We start from the raw sequence: 19,624 nt of genomic DNA, 5'->3' as shown, positions 1-19,624 counted from the left end.
TTACAAAACCGGAATGATCTTTATAAGCTGAGTATTCCCAAAGTGCCGACATTGGATGAAGGTGAATATATCTGTCAACTCGGTTATTCACTTAATGGCATCGCATATACATTTGAGAAAGGAGTACAAATAAATCTATCTATCCAGAGAGCATTCCTGAGATTCAGACCAAGACAGCAACCTGCAACAACAACATTGCAGTCAACAAATACACCAGAATTAGAAGACAGATCTACTGACCCCACAAAATCTCAAGAAGATGCAGATTATACTACTGCACTACCTTCATCTATAGATCCTACTTTGCCTGATGCAAAGACCTTCACTAGGGGCATTATTGGTGCAGTTGTAGGGGCAGCTGTCATCATTGTCATAGTTATAATCATCAGCCGTATATTCAGAAAATCTTCCAATCAAGCATCTTCCAATCAAGCATCTTTCATTCAAGCATCTTCCAATCAAGCATCTCCCAATCAAGTATCTTCCAATCAAGCATCTTCCAATCAAACATATATGTCAATTCAGCAAGATCCTCGCCAAGAACCTTCTCCTCCTCCTCTGGACCACACAGGTGGAAGAGCACCATCTGACCATCAGTCACCATCAGCTGACCACACCTACATGCATATGGCTCGTCAAGGTGACACTGAAGAAGCTTATGTTGAGGTCATGCAAAACATTGCACCATTATCATCTGGGCCTGATTATCAAAACATGCGTTGATTATAAGAGTAATATTTGCATACAAAATGGAAACTAGACATTTGGACCTTAGGCTCCAACATCAGACCTGAGTTTCTGATACCACCTTAGGTTCTGATACCACCTTAGGTTCTGACACCTTAGGTTCTGATGTCAGATAACTGTACATATATACATGTATCTAACAAAATTTCTAACAAATTCAAGGATAATTATATGGGTTTTGTTTCCTTATGTTAGTCTTTTAAAGATATGTATAATGTTTAAGAATTAAAAGATTTCAGACAGATTTTGGTATTATGTGAATTTACAGCACAAACTTCACAGTTGTTTTAGTATAAATTATGGACTAAATAATGCCAAAATATATTATATTTATTTAAAGCTGGAGCATTTAATAAAAGACTGACGTTCATGTGCACAGTTCTGTTTCCCCTTTGAGGCAAAATTGTTTGAACTATTCAATGACGGAAATAACATTAGAACCAGTGAAAATAAACTGGAAATTTGGAAGATATGTGAATAACTTTTCCATCCCTATAAAATTTGGCTGTGCAGTGGAAAGTTTCCCAAATTCTGTTTTCAAACATCTATTTAATATTATCAATGTACCCGTACCTATCCAATTTTAAAATTACATGATTTTTCAATGACCAAATCACAAAATTCCAGGCTGCCTGATAGATCTACCTCAAACCACACCTCATTGATCCAACCTTGTTCCCCACTTTCATGTTCAAGTTCTGACGTTTTCTCTTTTCCATTTACATTCATTTTTATTATAAAGTTTTAAATAACACTTCTATTTGCATGACTTTTGACATTTATTTCTGCAATGTTCATGACCATCATCAAAATTCCACAACTTTTGAGACCTTGGAAATCAATTATCATGATCAAAACTGAAATTCCATGTTTTCTGGCAACTTTTAAAATATACAGACATATTAGACAGTGCTCATTTCACATTCCCCTGTGGTTTTATTGATTTCCTGCTTTGAAGTATCACTTTTAGTGTAAATGTATTGCAGCATTCAAAGGGAAACTAAACCTGTGGTTAAAGGCACTATCCCTGATTTCCTACATCTGAAAATCTACAAAATCATTGAAAATCAAGTTTTTGTATTTATTTAAGAATTTTCTAGGTGTGCTAACATAGACAGGTGATAAGACTGCAATTGACTTGTGATTCTAGCATCCTCTTTTTACAGCTTGTTTCAGTAGATATCCACAAAAAAAGCATATTCCCAAAATATCAGTTGATTCCAATTATACATTCAAATGTTGACCAGAAGGCCCTATCTGCAATAGCTGCCCTATAGACATTTGACAATTTCTGCATTCTATATATTGTACTCATCTAAAAATATGACACCTGGCAGCTATTGCAGATAGGGCTTTCTTGCCCTAAAGCCCCTATATTTACTTTATCTCCTACATACATAATATTTTATGCTAAAACTATAACGGTGGTTTAGAGAAAGAATGCAATAGATGCCATTTTTTTAGGCTGTGTATAATATAGAATGAAGAAAGTGTCAAATGTTTATAGGGCAGCTAGCTATTGCAGGTATGATCTTCTGGCACTAATACCTCGTTATGAAAAAAAGCCTGATCAGAATTTTTTAGACATATCCTATTTCTACAAATTTCAAATATCCTACACTCTCACTGATATAAGGATCACTGAAGTCTTCAGGATAGTACCATAAGGCTTTAAAAAAGATGACTTGCCCATCGACCCGACCGACCCAAAAATCTGGAGAAAAAAACCAGGATCGTCTTCTTTCTTTCTTTTTTTTAATGTCAGATTTTGATACTTTGATTGATAATTTCAAAATATTTGTTTTATTTATGTTTAACTGCGTATAAATAAATTCTGACTCAATTTCTGCGTTTTGTTTCATATAATTAACCCTGTGACTACGTTGAAAACATGCTCTATTTTATATTTTGAAATGATATTAGTAATCACAACAAATTTCTGCAAATGATGATCTGAGTGTCTAAGGCATTGAATGAAAAAAAACACCACTACGATGTTATAAAGAGTTGCAGCATTACGCATCATGTTTTATGAGGCAGAATTTTTTTTTTAAAAACCTAAATCGACTGACCGACCGACACAGGTGTTGGCACCTAAAGGGCAAGTCAACTTTTTTTTAAAGCCTAAACATACAACATAAAGAAAACAGTACAAAACCAGTGATAAACCTTACTTGATAATAAGGAAGTAAATGATGTGCATGTCAAGGGTAATATTTTACCACAAAGTACTTTCGATTTTAAAAACATGGAAGTGAAAGTCTGAAAATTGCTTATCAAAATAAAATAATAGATAAATAGCAGCATGTTGATAACTTAGCACTTCAGTCTGGAAGTTGAGCTAGAATGTTCTTTCTAAAATAATTCACCATGTCTCTACCATGTAAAATCATTCACTTTACATTTTGTGTTTTGATATCAAAAATTCAAGTTGGACATACTGCAGTGCAACAAGATGGTGGAGTAGTCCAAATCATAGTTAATGAACGGTATGACAATGGTCCATCATTAGTTTTGACATGCCAAACTTTCTTTCCGGATGAAGCCACAGACATCATTCATAGATGGATATTTGTTGGTAAAACTCTGGCCACGGATACCAAACTAAGTGAAGCAACCTCATTAAGGTACACAGTGCATTTCTTACATAACCGGAACGATCTTTATGTGTTGAGTATTCCAAAAGTGTCAGCAATGGATGAGGGTGAATATATCTGCCAACTTGCTTATTCACTTAATGGAATCCCTTATAAATTTGAGAAACGTGTGCAAGTCAATCTACCAGTATATCTATCCACAGAGCATGCAAGAAAACAAGATGCTTCAGAACCTACAACCATACAGTCAACAAAACAGTCTACACAGAAAAGGGCTATCACACCATTGCAGTCAACTACAACACCAGAACTAAAAGAAAGATCTACTGACCCAACAAAGCCTCACAAAGATGCAGGTAATACTGGTGTACTACTACCTTCATCTGTAGATCCTGCTTTGCCTGATGGGAAGACCTTCACTTGGGGAATCATTGGTGATTCTGTAGGTGCAGCTGTCATCATTTATATAATTGTAATCATTATCCGCAGATTCAGGAAATCTACCAATCAAGCATCTTCCAATCAAGCATCTTCCAATCAAGCATCTTCCAATCAAGCATCTTTCAATCAACCACATTCATCAGAAGACCATCACACCTATATGGTTTATCAAAGAGACACTGACCAAGAACCATATGCTGAGCTCAATCAAACCAATAGGTCATCTGATATTGTCCACACATATATGTCACATCAGCAAGATCCTTGCCAAGAACCTCCTCCTCCTTTGCATCATATCGGTGGACGAGTACCAACTGACTGTCAGTCACCATCAGCTCACCACACCTTTATGACTCGTCAGAGCGACACTGATATTGTCCATACATATATGACACATCAGCAAGATCCTCGCCAAGAACCTCCTCCTCCTCTGGATCATACCGGCGGAAGAGCACCAACTGACCATCAGTCACCATCAGCTGATCACACCTTTATGGCATGTCATAGTGACACTGAAGAAGCTTATATTGAGGTCATATAAAACATTGCATCATTATTAGCTGGGCCTGATTATCAAAACCTGCATAACTATGAGAGTAATATTTGCATACAAAATGGAGGAAACTAGACATTTGGACCTTAGGTTCTGATATCAGACCTGAGGTTCTGATACCACCTTAGGTTCTGATATCAGATAACTGTAACTAACAAAATTTCTAACAAATCCATGCATAATTATATGGGCTTTGTGTCCTTATGTTAGTCTTTTTTAAGATATGTACAATTAAAATTTTTAAGAATTAAAAGATTTCAGACAGATATTGGTATTATGTGCATCTTATGAGAATTTACAGCATAAAATTCAAAGTAGTTTTAGTATAAATTGTGGACTAAATGATGCCAAAATATATTATATTTATCTAAAGCTGGAGCATTAAATAAAAGCCTGACGTTCATGTGTACAGTACTGTGGCCCCCTTTGGGAAAAAATTGTTTGAACTATCCAATGATGGAAAATCATAACTGGTGAAAATAAATTGGAAATCTAAAATTTGAATATGTGAGCCACTTTTTCATGCATAGAACATTTGGCTGTGCAGTGGAAAATATCCATATTGCTATTTTTAAACATCTACTTAATTTTAGCAGTGTACCCACAAACTTTCCAATTTTAAAATTACATAACTTTCCAGTAACCAAATCAGACAATTCCAGGCTGACTGGAATAATCAAATATTATGACCAAAATCAAAATTCAATGATTTTTCTCAAATTTTAAAATAAAATGAGTTATCCAAAGTCTACACAAGTTCTAAGTTGTTTAAGTCAAATTTGCTGTATCTTCAAACAGTAAATGACAAGGAATTTGATTTGAAGTATTCTATTTTTAAAGATGAAGATTCTTTCAAACAAAACCAAAATTTATTCCATTTTTAATTTTAAAATAAGCTAAAACATTCTTTTGTCATGCTTTTAACCTGCAGATTATGAAAAGGATAAGGAAGTAAATGTTGAATAAAATAGAAAATAAAAGAAAATTAAAAAAAAGTTATGTGAATTATATTTATAGGTTAATTAAGCCAGTGTAGACCTGTACTGCATAATTAATGTTTTTACATATCCTGCATTTACTACAATGAGCACTGTATAAACTTGTCTTCTGCATTATTAATTTTTCAAAAAGCTTCCATGCTAAAAAAGGCTGCAATCAAGTGCAAAATTCTCTGGGTCACTTGTTCATATATTGCGCACAGGGTTAAATAAAATCGTCCATGTGAAGTTCATTGTATTGGTATACCATCGGAAGATTCAAACCTTTTTTGAATCCCTTCCCGCCTCCACCTACCAATATTGGAGCAAACATGAAGCGCATTTCAAAACTGAGGCGTCATAAGGGGAGCCCAAAATGTGTAAGTGTATCAGCAATTTTGTACTTGATTTTAGGTCAGTTATTCTATATTGTTGAATTTTATACTTGTATGTAATATTGTACATAGTTATTTTCTCTGAATAAAATTCTGACTAAGCTAAAAGATTTATGGCAGCCTCAGCTTTCAAAATAAATACACTTAGACACATCACCACTGGTATTCAGCAGTCTTGAGTTGATATTTTACAATTCTTCCCATTTTAAGACTTTTTTATGCCAAACCTATAATCTAGGCATTAACAGCATGTATCTATAAAGGTAATGAGTTCATGCCCCTGCAGTGTCATAATTTTGTTCTTGTGGGAAAACTGAGTTATTACAAAATTCCTCTGGATAAGGAAACTGCTAATTGTGCCATCCTATCAATACAAAACTCATGGGTTGTATCTGGGAAATAGGGCAACTAATTACCCTAAGTAACAGTTACTGGCCTATCACCCCTCACCCTCCGGGTTTGGGGTGATAAGCCCGTAGTAGTACCTTGGGAAAAATAAGTGTCCTTTACTTTCTAAACCATGCAATATTACAACCTATCAAATTTCACTATTGCTTGATAGCTGTACTGTGAATCATCTCAAGTTGAGAGTGTCATCAGTGTGTTTATGCGGTTGCGTTGTCAGCGTATGGACAAACCGCACTTCTATATGTGTGTAAATTTACTAAATGCACACAGGATTATGTTATAGCATGTAATTTGAAACTGCCGCTGTGACATCCAATGTGGCGTTACTCTCCACTTAAGATGAGACACAGTATTGCTCTAGCAGGCATCAGTTCTTAATTAGACACACAACTCTATAACATCCTACCTCAGTTAAACTATTGCGTGATAGATTTAGTCTCCGTAGCAGACAGCATTTCTCAATCCCAGGCACAGTAGACAGGTGATTATGTGATAAGTCTAGTCTCTGTAAACACGCTAATGCATCCAGACCAGCGGTATTGATGAGCTGATTATGACTAGCGTAGAGATGGGTGAGGGAAGAGACTGATTCTATACCACCTATTGATAAAGGTAAGATAACAAAATACTTTATTGTACCAATTTTTCAATATATATACACCGTAAAGGTTCGCCTAATGGCGCACCTGGTCTACTTTACCTTGGAGTAAATTACATGTACAAATAGAAAGCTCCATCCTCTACAAAATCTCAACAAGAATTAAGGGTATGTCCTCTTATTTCCTGGTGGGATTTTTTATGGGAGGGCACTTTTAGTTTGTGTCTAAAATTCCAGTTATGTCAAGGGAGCCAATAGCGCCATTAGGCGAACGTTTACGCTAGGTCCAAACAGTAAGTGCTGTTGAAAGATCATTATTTTGTTAAGGTTTCCCGATCGACTGTAGCTCAGCAGGACCACCAACCAAAAAAAAATAATAAAAGCCATCCATCATATATATTTTTACCCAAAAAGACCTCAAATTTATAGGTGTTTTGGGGGAGAATTGTATATCTTCAATTCTGTCGGTCCGTGTCACGTCACTTCCGGTTGATGATGTTCGAGTGAAAACAAGTCCCTGATTCGATTTTTGTTGATGATTTCTGTCATTGGTGTTATGTAACTTTCGATCGCAAATAGTCAGTGGAATCAAACAACCGTTTCTAAGTGAAAGAAACTTACTTGATTTACCGTTTATATACTGACAAACTTAAAATTAAATTCCATGGTTGAGTGTCGTTTTTTTCCGAAATTGAATGCCACTCCAGCAACATCGCTATGTAGCCTCCTTCACAGCCGGTTTCTGTTGTTCACAACAAACCGTGCGCTACATGCAGTTTGGGCCGAGACTAGAGATAGCCGGATGTTAGACCGACAGAATACTGAAAGGTCAACATTTTCAGGTCAGCTTATATATATATTATTAGATTTAACAACATTTTACTCAAGTTAGACTATCTTTTGAATAAAGTGCTCAATCCCAAAAGGGAGAGCGTATAAAAATTCAAAGAACAGACCTTCCAGTTCTGGAAGGTCTGTTCTTTGAATTATTATTATTAGATTTATAAATTTTACTTTGAGGACTGTTAAATGTCAACAATTTTTATTTCTAATAATTTGCCATAAATTTTGCATTACATTGCAAATTTAAAAAAAATCTAAATTATCTGATATCAGAAGAACATTCCTCATATTCAGAATGCAATTTGGTATGTCATGATATGCTCTCAGGTCCCACAAAAAATACTGTTCAAACGTTGCTATCCAATCCCTTAAGCCAATCCTACAAATTTTACTTTTCTTAACACTTTCCATGGTATCATTGACAGAACCTTTAAATAGATTGGCTTCTTTAATGATTAAGCATAGAAACTAACAAAAATAACAATCATTTCCTCTTAATTCAACAACTTACTTATTCTGGTAAGCTTATTGTGTTGTACTTCTAGCCATCTCAAGCAAGGGCACCCTTCAAGCCCCTGTAGATTACTGAGGTGATTATGAGCTAGTTGGAGTATTGATAACTGGCTACGATCCCGACAGTTTACACTCTCTACGCCGTTATGCTGTGAGAAAAAGAAACAAACCAATATCAAATGATATCAAAATTATAACTGAATAATCTGTTTTCATTTTGCTCATATGTTTGGGTGATGGCTTTCTCAGAATGATGGTTTCAAGGGGTAAAATTAGCAGGTTTTGAACAGCTCTACTTATGGAAAAAAAAAGTAGGGCCCAGTTGAGGTAGCTATTGTGTGAACCTGGAGCTACATGGAACCAACCAAGAGTTTAAATACACTGCTACCTGTATTCTGCCATGTAATGAGATACGGTATCGAGACTTTCTGCTAGGATTTTCAGGTTAAAACAAAAGTGGCTCCATATCTCAGTGAGGTGCTAATAAGGTCAAATACAGTACCTATAGTCTGTCTCATCTCAAGTTAAGAGTAACGCCATGGTGGATTTTCAGTGGCAGATTCGAATCGCTCAACCTAACCTAATCATGCAGGTTATAGACACATGTGTAGAAGGGCAATGTGTCCATAAGATGGCAACAAAACAGCGTAAACACGCCGATTCAAATCTGCCAGTGCGAAATCCATCATGATGTTACTTTCAACTTGAGACAAGACACAAGATAGTACATACCTGTACATTGACTGTAATCACATCTGGAGAATTGTCAAGTCCCTCTACAGCAGTCAATCCACATCTATGCGCTGTTAAACATTGGAGTCTTGGGCATTGTTTTAATGTAGATAGATTGAATCCTGGTAGGTCCTCTAGTAGTACTGTGCTAACCTGGAATCAAGTAAATTTATTGGAATATAATGAGGGATACTTATAGGGCCACAGTTCTTCAACAGGCCACTTGCATAGGATAGTGTGCATGTGCATGACCCTACAACACTGGGGCATTACTAAATTTCTTCCCAACACCCATAAAAGAAGTTACCTCTTGAGCAAAAGGAATCCTCTCAGCAAGGGCCTTTCAGGTTAAGTAAATACCCTTGTTCTACATGGCAAATTAAAACCACAACACTCTATAAGGGATAAAATCAAAACTTGACCAGCGGTTGACCACCAGTTCTGTTCGGTTGTTATTTTGTAAACAATGGAAACCAGACGGAACCAGGCAGAACCGGCGGTCAACCGCCAGGTCAAGTTTTGATTTCATCCCTTATCAGATATGGGTTCTCATTGTGACATAAAGCACCAAGATGGACTTCCAATCTCCACAAGCTTCCCATAAAGATGATCTTTACATAGTGCTGAGTATTGAATTGAACCAGAGTAAAATGCCTGGGTTATATAGATGAGAAAATGGGTTTGGGACAATGTATTTTTTTTGTACAAGCATTCAGCTCCCATTAGGCCAAACATTTAATACCCACAATTCCCAAGATATCAGCTCACTGGCATACCCAATGATGTTCTTCATATCAATCAGCTTATTTTCTTCTGTATAGGACATATCTGACTTTGTGGTGGAGGCAGACCTCTCCCGATCTTATCTCTTTGGAATTTGTAAACTTTCCCTGCTTATTCTGTCCTTCGAAGGGGACGTTAAGCCTTCAGTCCTGTGTACAGAGATCTATACCTGCAGTTTGCAAATATGTTGTTGTTACAGATTACACACAAATCAGAAATGAGAAAATTCTCACCTGATCCAAAGCTGTTTTGTCCCCTGATCCAGCAATGATTTGATCCTCTGTCAGATCTTGCAGCTTCTTAGCTGATCGTGGTCTGCGTAGTTGGCGTCTTTGTTTGCTGTGATCAACCCTCTGCTTTGAATCACTCAATAATTTACTGTAAGAGATAAAGTGAACAGGATACCAAGATAAATATTCACAAAAATTATCACCTGCTTTCAGAAGATCTATAGTCTGCAAAGTTTACAAAATGTTCAAAATGAGATTTTGTTTAGAACTATTGGAAAATCAATGGTTTCTCAAATATCTGATCAGGGTTCCTACAGATTTTCATTTTTAAAATCCATGACTTTACCATTTCCACAATTCTTGTCAAATTTTGTCCCGATTTTGTCCCAAATGACATGTCCCGAGTCTGCAGGAACTCTCTTGATGCTTGTAGAATACATTTAAAACAATGCGTACATACATTGGTATATTCCTGTTGAATTCCATACACCCCTATAGAAGATATTACCTTAATTTTCCACACATTTTCAAATGGAGTCACCCATTCAGGTAACCCCATTTGAAATCTACACTCCCTGTGGAACATTAAGGCCATGTCTTCCATAAAACTTTTTTCATGCCATCAACAATGAATGACAAAAGTGTATATACTTCCCCCGTTCAAAAAAAGTTGATAAGCGCACTAAAAACTTGAAATCATAACAAAAGTAGTTGTGGCTCCATGTGCCTGAAGTGCCTTGTTTACCTATTATTCTTCAACACTAGAGAACGCTCCTGTCATCTTATAGGTTCTTACGCGTGTGATGTGACATGCTATTACACGCGTCAGTTTGTTCGCTAACAATGGGACTGATCAATTTTAAGCCCTGAGGTAGTTCCTTATAAAATGTAGGATTAATAATGTAATTAAAATTTGTAATACTTATGAAATTTCTATTTGAATTGCATTGTTTAAGAATGAGAATAAATGTATTGTTTTTAGCTGCTGTCGTGCATCTATTGTCTCATATAACACGGGCGACATCATTGTTTTTGGCGTAAAACAACTCGGCTTTGCCGAATTGTTTTACTTAAAATAATGATGTCGCCTGTGTTATACGAGATGATAGATGCACGACAGCGACTAAAAACAATACCTTAATTCTCTAAACCACAAGAGTAAGGAAAGTAAAAGTAAAACAGGTAATCAAACCTACCTAAGAGAGGTGCATTTTTCCATCCACTGTAGTCTTAACTTCTCTATATCCTCTGGTAATGGTTCTAATAGGGTACCAGGTGCTATACACAAATCATCACTAGAGGGAGCCCTTGCATCATCAACAAAGGGAGTCATTTCAAAGCCAACATTTGACCTTACAACTGCATTTTCTCTAGTTTCTTGTGTGGATGCATGATTATTAGAATTACCAATATGTTGATTTTGGAGACTTCTGGGGGCATTTTCAGCTGCAGCAATGGAAGGCTGTGATTGCAAAGTTCTTTCCTTTATTTTGTGAGATGACAAATTACTAATAGTATTAGATGTATCTTTGGTAAGTTTATTGCTATTTCCGTGCTCGGAATTTTTGTTGTGGATGTTATCATTACTGTCAAGCACTGGTTTAGTTTCATCAACAACTTTAGTTCTTGACTCAAAATCTTGACTTTGGTTTGGAATCGAAGACCTGGAACTTCTCAATGAATCTGGATGACTCTGTCCGGTTTCCAAATTTGAATGATCAACATGATCAAGTTTCCCATATTCAGATTTCTGCTGCCTATCAATGGCTAGTACAGCACCTTCCTCCGAATGTTTCTCATCTTTGTTCAAATTGTTATTTTGAGATGACGCATGACCTTTTGAATTAAGGTCACCACTAGATGGCTCCCTATTTGCATCTTTGTTAAGTGTATCCTGGTGATCTATATTGTTTGAATTAGCCACGACAGAATCATCACCAGTAGCTGGTGTTTTCGAATCAGTTGACTGTTCCGATTTGTTCATATCTACTGATTTCTCTCCTGCTTTTTCTGCGGCAATTTTAGCCAAAATGTCTTGGGTCTTCTGTTCCATTTCAAGTTTTTCTTTTTCCAGTCGTTCTTTTTCCTTTTCCATTCTTTCTTTTTCTTTTTTCTCTGCCTCCAATCGCTCAGCTTCTTGCCTTTCCTTCTCTTTTTGCTCCATCTCCTTTCGTTCTTTTTCTCTTCTTTCCTGTTCCTTTCGTTCTAATTCCAACTTTCTTTGAAGTTCTTCTTGTTTCTTTCTGTAAGCAGACAAAAAGAAATGTTAACATGTAAATGTTATTGCAAGTGGGCAAATCTTGAAAAGTTGTATTTTTTTCATAATAATGAATTAAGAAAAGAGTCTATAAATGCTTCACACAAACAGGTCTTAAAGTGGGTCAGAGGGGAGCATGACCTATCAGTGTTTGCACTCAAATATTGAGACAAATAAAGCTGACACACAAGAGGAATGGTATGGGTTATGCAAAGGGGATCCCATGGTTTGATACTAGGGGTGTTCTTTCCACCCCAAGTGCATGATTTTTCTCGGGAGGGGGAAAATGCCCTAAACTTTTATTGTTATATATAATTGGCCTTAGAACCACAAGACTTATGAAAATATAAACATAATTATGGGCTTCTTTGACTAATCTCATATAAGATCAAGATATTAAGACTTATTATAAGTACTATAGTTTTTTAGTTAAATTGCTCAAACTGGACAAATATGGCATTTGCCGTCCCACACATGCCAACAAAAACAAAATACATGTAAGGATCACAAATAGAAGATGTGGGCCCAAGAGGATAATAATATAATAAGCAGCAAGGGAAGGTCACAAAATTTATCACAGAGAAAGTTATCATGATGAGTATATTAGATCAGCAATCCACTGTAGTTCTATGTGGCACAATTAGGTGAGCTCTAGACTAGGGTGCTGGTTCAATCCCCACAGGTTCCCCCTGGTTCAATCCCCACTGGTTACCCCTAGCTTCCTTAACCCTCATAGATACCACAAAATACCACAATGAAAAATACTGCGCATGCGTGAATCCCAGGGTCTGCGATGACGCAATCACCCTAAGTGATATATGCTCACGGAATCGTTGCCCGGGGCAGCGTAACCTGTGTAGCTACAAGTCTGATCGTGTGCTTGGCATGCGGGGGGTCTAAGGTTCGAATCCCCGGGGTGCCAAGTGACTTCTTTGTTCATCTTCTCTCCTTTTTCATTTCTTCTTTAACTTCCGATAGCAAAAAGCAGGGTTGGGTGTTAGCGTTAACTCTTTTCTGAATGAAAAAAAACACCTGTTTAAAACTTTTTGACTGACTGAACGAACATCATCCCTCAATACATACTTCTCAGCTTCTTCTCGTTTCTTTTTCTCTGCTTTATCCTTCTTTTTCTTCATCTCAGCTTGTTTTCTTTGCTCGGCAATCTCCATCTGTCTCAACTGAATCTTACGTTCCTCTCGCCCATCTCGCAGTTGGTGCAACTTTTTCAGGTACGGTTTTCTGGCCCTGTAGAGTAATATATAAAGTTTGATCAGAAACATGAACAGAAACAAAACCCTTAAATTTTTAGGTCTATTTGAAAACATCATTTATATCTTCAATACGAAAGGTCAAAATGTTCATTTGATGGTTGACTTTTCCTCCCAGCTACATACACTTTAAGTACATATCATTATTTATAAAGTTTACTTTGAGGACAGTTAAATGTCAAAAATTATAATTTTCAATAGTTTGCGACAAAATTTGTATATTGCCATTAAAAAAATTATTTGATATCAGAAGGACATTCCTCATATTCAGAATGCAATTTGGTGTGTTTGATGTGCTCTCAGGTCCCACAAAAATACAGGTGAGTTACAAAGCCCTTAAACCCACACATAATGTACAATTTTTTTAATAAAATTTTTAATGAAATTGGTTAGTTTTTCAAACCTGATTTTTTATCATATTTCTAATGTCTACACATTTCCCAACTTATACCTAAATGGAATCAGACAAATTTGTTGTTTATAGGACTACTGAGAAATTGTTAATTAATGTTGTAATTATGAGAGTAAATATAGCACAGAGCTCCACATGAAACGGCTAAGATAGCCAGTGGGGTTTCTTTCATTTTATTTTATCTTTCATTTTACTCCCTTATTTCAACTTAACATGGACATAAAACTTTCTTAAGGGGGTACTACACCCTTGCCAAATTTTGTGCCTATTTTTGCATTTTTCTCAAATATTATAGCGAATTGGTGACAAGTAAGATATGTATATTATAGGGGCAAGGACTACAACTACTGCACTGGAAATTTTATTTCAGCACAGACTACAGTTGTGGAGTTACAGTCAAAAATGAGGGAAAACCAATATTTGATCAATAAATCAATAACTACTTGACTTGAGTTGCTGAATTTTCACTGCAGTAGTTGTAGTCCTTGCCCCTATAATATTCATATCTTACTTGTCACCAATGGGCTATAATTTTTGAGAAAAATGCAAAAATAAGCACAAAATTGGTCAGGGGTGTAGTACCCCCTTAACAGCTATTACTAATATTATTTCATAATTTTAATAAAGAATAATAAAATTTGAATTTGATAGAAATTGTACATTATGGCCTTCATCAATTATCTGGCAAATGCTTTTTGACAGACACAGCATTTATATCACCACAAACATTAAAGTTGTTAAAAATTTTCAACAAAAGTTGTCACACAACCTATTTGGCTTTATATGGTATGAACTTAACACTTGACTGATAATGCATGACAACTTATATAAAGAATTGACTACAATACTTATATCAACCTCCATATATAGAAACCACTTACCCATAACATCTTAATATAATGCAAATCACACGACAGTTGTATCATATACTAGCTCCGGTTTACACAATCACATGATCGCTTTATGAAAGGTTAACCAAATTAGGCAGAACTGCATAGGATTTCTATGGTGTAATACCACAAAAAACAACATGGAATGTTCGCCATGGGTACTTCTATGGATCATATCAATCATCAATACCACACACAGTGTTGTGGGTACTACAAGACAAGGCTACCCCGACCCTAGTCTACCTTGTAAATTATACAATACTACGCTACTTGACTGCACATCCAGGGAACTAACAGCCATCCCACTTCTGGTCGAAAACAATGTTGACAAGATTTACTTAAGCTACAATAAGCTGACTAATCTAACAGGTGTGCCTTTTCTAAATGTATCATCAATACGCTATCTTTACTTGTCATATAACAGCATATACCACATGGAGCCACTGGTATTCTCCGGGTTGAGAAAGCTATTGAAACTAGATTTGTCACACAACAACTTAGTTACTTTACCTCAAGACATTTTTCAAGATTTACTACTTTTGAAAATGTTGGAGCTGAATGATAACAGTCTTGACAGTATTCCAAACCATGCCTTATCGCCACTGAAGTCATTGAAACTTTTATTTCTACACGCAAACAACTTCAAGACGATCCATTTCGGACCCGAGTTTCATAACTTAACTGAGCTTCACGCTCTGTTTGTAAGCTACAACACAGCTGATCCGAAAGAGTTAAAACTCCACAATGATTCCTTTCAAACTCTTACAATTTGTCCACTACGGTTTTTCTTATTTCCAAGTTTAAAATATAGTCAATTAACAACGAGAATTTTTGAAAACTTAACCAGAATTGAGGAATTATGGGTAGAATCATCATTCCAATATGTAGAACTTCGCTCACTGACCTCACCACTGGCGAGCTTACACTTTGTTCTCTACACAGACCTTTCGAATTCAACGCTACAACCTGTGACAAAATGGAATGCCACCTTGTTCAAGTTAGATATGAATGGAGGAAACGTACAAAAAGTAGAGGGCGCTACATTTTCATGGCTACCTATATTGCGTGAGATAAACCTGTCGGGAAATATAATAAACTATTTAGCGCCGGATGCCTTTGCAGGATTACCGTTGCTGGAGGATCTCAATCTCTCTCACAATTTGCTGTCGTCAATATCAGAAGATGTATTTCGAGTGTTTGAAAACATCGTATCTTTCTCAAGATTAGATCTTAGTTACAACAGCCTATCAGATGATATGCGCTGGTTAGATTTACCTCATCTTCAGTCCTTGAATTTAGATGGCAATGAAAATGGACAATTTGATTCATCATCATTTTCATCACTTGTAAATCTGACAGATTTAACGATCTATATCCAACAAATCATGGGAGATGATGCGCAGATAGTTACGTTAAAATATCTGCATCTCAAAATGGAATCAACACACTATTTGAAGAACACCCATAATACTCCTATCTGCCAATTTGCACCACATTTAGAACATGCTTTTTTACAAGATATGAACTCAGACACATTTGCGGATGTCATCGGTGAGACATGTGCGCATTTACAAGTACTCAACATAACACGGTGCGACTGTACGTCTGCAGCTGAAAACATTGAGCAAGCACAGGTTGATTTGCCCCAGTTAAGAAGCCTCAACATGTCACAGAACGGATTGAAAGCTGTATCTCAAATACGGTTTGTAAAAGCACCCCTTCTTCAAGTTCTGGATCTAAGCTACAATGAAATATCGACAATTGAAGATGAGATTGTCTACTTGTTAAGTAATCTCACCCATTTATACATGGCTGGCAACAAACTAACAACCATGGCTAATATCATCGAATTGAAGTTTCTAGTCACCCTTGACCTCGCTGACAATCAACTCAAGTCTGTTCCGAATGAGTTTCTAAATCACACTTTCAACCCGTCTCCGCTTGGTTACTATACCCTTGACCTTAGTGGCAACCCATTTGACTGCACATGCGTGATAGAACCATTTCAGAACTGGATAGCTAGCGACATTAAGGTATACTTGAGAATCACTTCGGAGGGAATGTACACATGTGGACACCCGCACACAGGTATTAGTGTTTCATCTATACAACTGGACTGTACTTCTTATCTAGGAGTTTATCTTGGACTTGGTATTGCAAGTGGAATAATTGTCACACTGATAGCAGCTCTTCTCGTCAAATATAGATGGCACATTAAATATGGATATTTTCTCTTGACTCACAAGCGAAATAACTGGCAATATCTTGACGACGATTATAACATGGATGAGAATGCGAACAACAGTATTCAATACGATGCTTATATTGGGTACAACGAAACCAGTGACTATGAAGAAAGTTGGGTTTTGAATGACCTTCGACTTAGCATGGAGAATGGCAAGCAATGCAAACTGTTTATCAAAGGTCGCGACCTCATACCATCTGGTCCCAAAGTGGACGCCATTTTTGAAGCGATCCAAAATAGTCGCAAAACGATACTAATTTTGACGCCGCAATTCGTGGAAGACGAGTGGTGCTATTTTGAAATGCAGACCGCTCTTATGACACTTTTCCATGACAACATGGACGTGATTATCTTGGTTTTATTGCAAGAAATCCCAGATGACAAGCTGACTATGTCTTTAAGACAATTATTATGTAAGAAAGATTTACTCAAATGGCCAGATGATAGATTTGGACAAGACTTGTTTTGGCGTCGATTACATGCTGAGATGCAGAAATCATCTCAGGTTGACAGACATTTTGATGTTTAGTTTTAATTTGTCATGTGAATACAAGAAAATCTTCCATAGGGGTAGTGTGGATTTTAAATAGAATAGCTTTTTGATTTTTTTTGATTTGATTTGTTCGGGTTTTGACAACCCTGGATAACCCAAGAAAGCCTCTATTGAAGCTTATTTCCATTGGGGTCCATTTGAACACCGGGACGGGTTGGGAACAGTCAGGGGTTAACACCCTACTCTTTTCGAAACTGGCTGCGAGATACATGTACAGGTATGGCTCTCTGTACACGGGACCGACGGCTTAACGTCCCCTCCGAAAGACGGAGTACTTTCATGATTCATTTACCCAATTCTAAATGAACCATGGGGAGAGCGGAAGTCTGAATTTAATCTACAGAAGTTGCCAATTAATTTCAGAATTTTTTTTTCCAAGTCAATATCCCAGCAAATCGCCACCGCCGGGAATCGAACCCGGGACCTCATGCACTAAAGGCAAGTACCCTAACCATTGCGCCATGCTCTCCCCCCAAATGAATTATTACACAGTATGCATATCCTGAACTTAGCCTCATGTTTCCAAAATTTCAAATATTTACCCACAAATGCAAAAGAAATTCTTTTGACCATATTTAAATCAATTAAAGTGATAAACTATATGTTTTGCTAGATTTGTCCACATATTTCTTACGTACCTATAAGACCTATATGCTGCTTGTATAGTAACTGCGGCTCCGTGGACCTGCTTGTCCTTCTTTTCCTTTTCTTCCTTTAGTTGTCGCTCCAGTTGGTCCTTTTCTTCCTGCATCTTTTTGGCGAATTCTTCAATTTCAGCCTGTGGATTGTAAAATTCAGAATGAATCTGTTTAAAAAAAATTCTTCTAGGAGTTGCGTTTTTGACATGGTCTGATCCAAACAGACAAAAGTTGGCAATAATGAAATTAAGATACAAGTAGGGTTGATGATTCATTTTTATTTAAAAAAAAAAAAAAATTAAATTGGATTTGTTTGATTTAAATCGATTTTTTTCATTTTTTTTAATTCCAAGAAAGGCTTTACCCAATGTTAAATTCAAAAGGCACCAGTGGAATGCTAGATATATGCACAATCCTATCAGGTATTTACAAAAATTCAAAACATGTTTTACATGTGAAAATTGAAGACAAAATTTGGCAGAATTCATGGGAAAAAACCTGTTGAATTCTGCACCTTTCAAATGGAGTCACCCATTCAGGTAACCCCATTTGAAATTCAAACCCCCTGTGTGGATGATCAGGGTCATGTCTTCCATAGGGGTGTATGGATTTCAACTGGAACAGCCAATTATGGTATATTACCTGATACTTCTTGAGTGATTCTTCCTGCTCTTTTGTTTCCTTCTCTAGCTCAGCTTTGGCTTTAGCCTGTGTTACCTGCAGAAAAGGAAAACACCATAAAATGAATAGAAGTATCTATTTATTTTTTATTTATCAAATAAAGAAATCAAGGGTAGTGTCCTATCCTTTACACCCAAATAATGTGCCTGAGGAAGTAAAAACGTAAATTGGTGAAGCGCAGGTGAACCCATTTAAATGTTTTTTACTGCTGAGGGCACAAAATCTGGGGGTAAATGATAAGGCAGCAACCTTTATTTCTATTCTATGACTGCGATTTAGAGAATATCACTGTTTTGCCCAAATATTTTAAGTTATTTACATCAAGGTAATATATGTACACAGTATGAAACTGGTTCGCACCAACAACACACACTTTGTAAGTAGTGCAAGGGGCTAACAGCTTGAAAGTCTTGTACTGTTTGGAGTATTTCTGCATGAAAATACTTTTTTCTCTCAACTTATGTTATATATCTTTGTTGTGATTTAGAAATAAAGTTGATTTGTTTGTCATATTTTCATTATCATAATTTTACAACTTACTCATCATACTCAAAACTACATTTGCTCAAATTTCCTTTCTCATATAACCAAAGACAGAAATAGAAAAACTATAGTATTTAGCAAGGTCCCTCAGTGATGTCCAACTGCTCTTCCTGATTATCACGTAAAAAGAACTATGTCACGCGATGCTATACAGCTTATTTGGTGAACAAGGTGCCTATGTGATGATGACGTAATTCTATTAGCCAATCAGAACCCCACTTTTGTGTTTATGCTATAAACAGCGCCAAATTGGCAGACTGCTGAAGAACCTTGCCGAAAACCATAGGTTGTGTCTGACGTTCCTGTCAATCATACTCTCC

General features: G+C 36.5%; 2 protein-coding genes across 2 annotated transcripts in view; one reads left to right on the top strand and one right to left on the bottom strand.

Moving 5' to 3' along the window:
* The window catches only part of LOC140167688 (uncharacterized), a 72,720-nt gene that overhangs the window by 40,309 nt on the left and 12,787 nt on the right, over nt 1-19,624 (bottom strand). Inside the window, exons 7-14 of the mRNA XM_072190986.1 lie at nt 18,723-18,797; nt 18,081-18,220; nt 13,158-13,319; nt 11,014-12,060; nt 9,821-9,965; nt 8,805-8,957; nt 8,071-8,221; nt 6,525-6,718 (exon numbers count right to left, since the gene is read on the bottom strand). Of these exons, the coding sequence (XP_072047087.1) occupies nt 6,525-6,718; nt 8,071-8,221; nt 8,805-8,957; nt 9,821-9,965; nt 11,014-12,060; nt 13,158-13,319; nt 18,081-18,220; nt 18,723-18,797 (2,067 nt within the window). The remainder of the gene's footprint in view (nt 1-6,524; nt 6,719-8,070; nt 8,222-8,804; nt 8,958-9,820; nt 9,966-11,013; nt 12,061-13,157; nt 13,320-18,080; nt 18,221-18,722; nt 18,798-19,624) is intronic.
* LOC140168397 (toll-like receptor 2 type-2) lies at nt 15,920-18,038 on the top strand. Its single transcript, XM_072191781.1, has one exon. The coding sequence runs from the start codon at nt 16,030-16,032 to the stop codon at nt 17,416-17,418; it is 1,389 nt and encodes a 462-aa protein (XP_072047882.1). The 5' UTR covers nt 15,920-16,029; the 3' UTR covers nt 17,419-18,038.

The sequence above is a fragment of the Amphiura filiformis genome, chromosome 13 (assembly GCF_039555335.1).
Source record: "Amphiura filiformis chromosome 13, Afil_fr2py, whole genome shotgun sequence".
In the NCBI taxonomy this organism is placed as follows: domain Eukaryota; kingdom Metazoa; phylum Echinodermata; class Ophiuroidea; order Amphilepidida; family Amphiuridae; genus Amphiura; species Amphiura filiformis.
The sequence above is the reverse complement of the archived record's forward strand: the minus strand, read 5'-3'. Positions and strand labels throughout refer to the sequence as shown.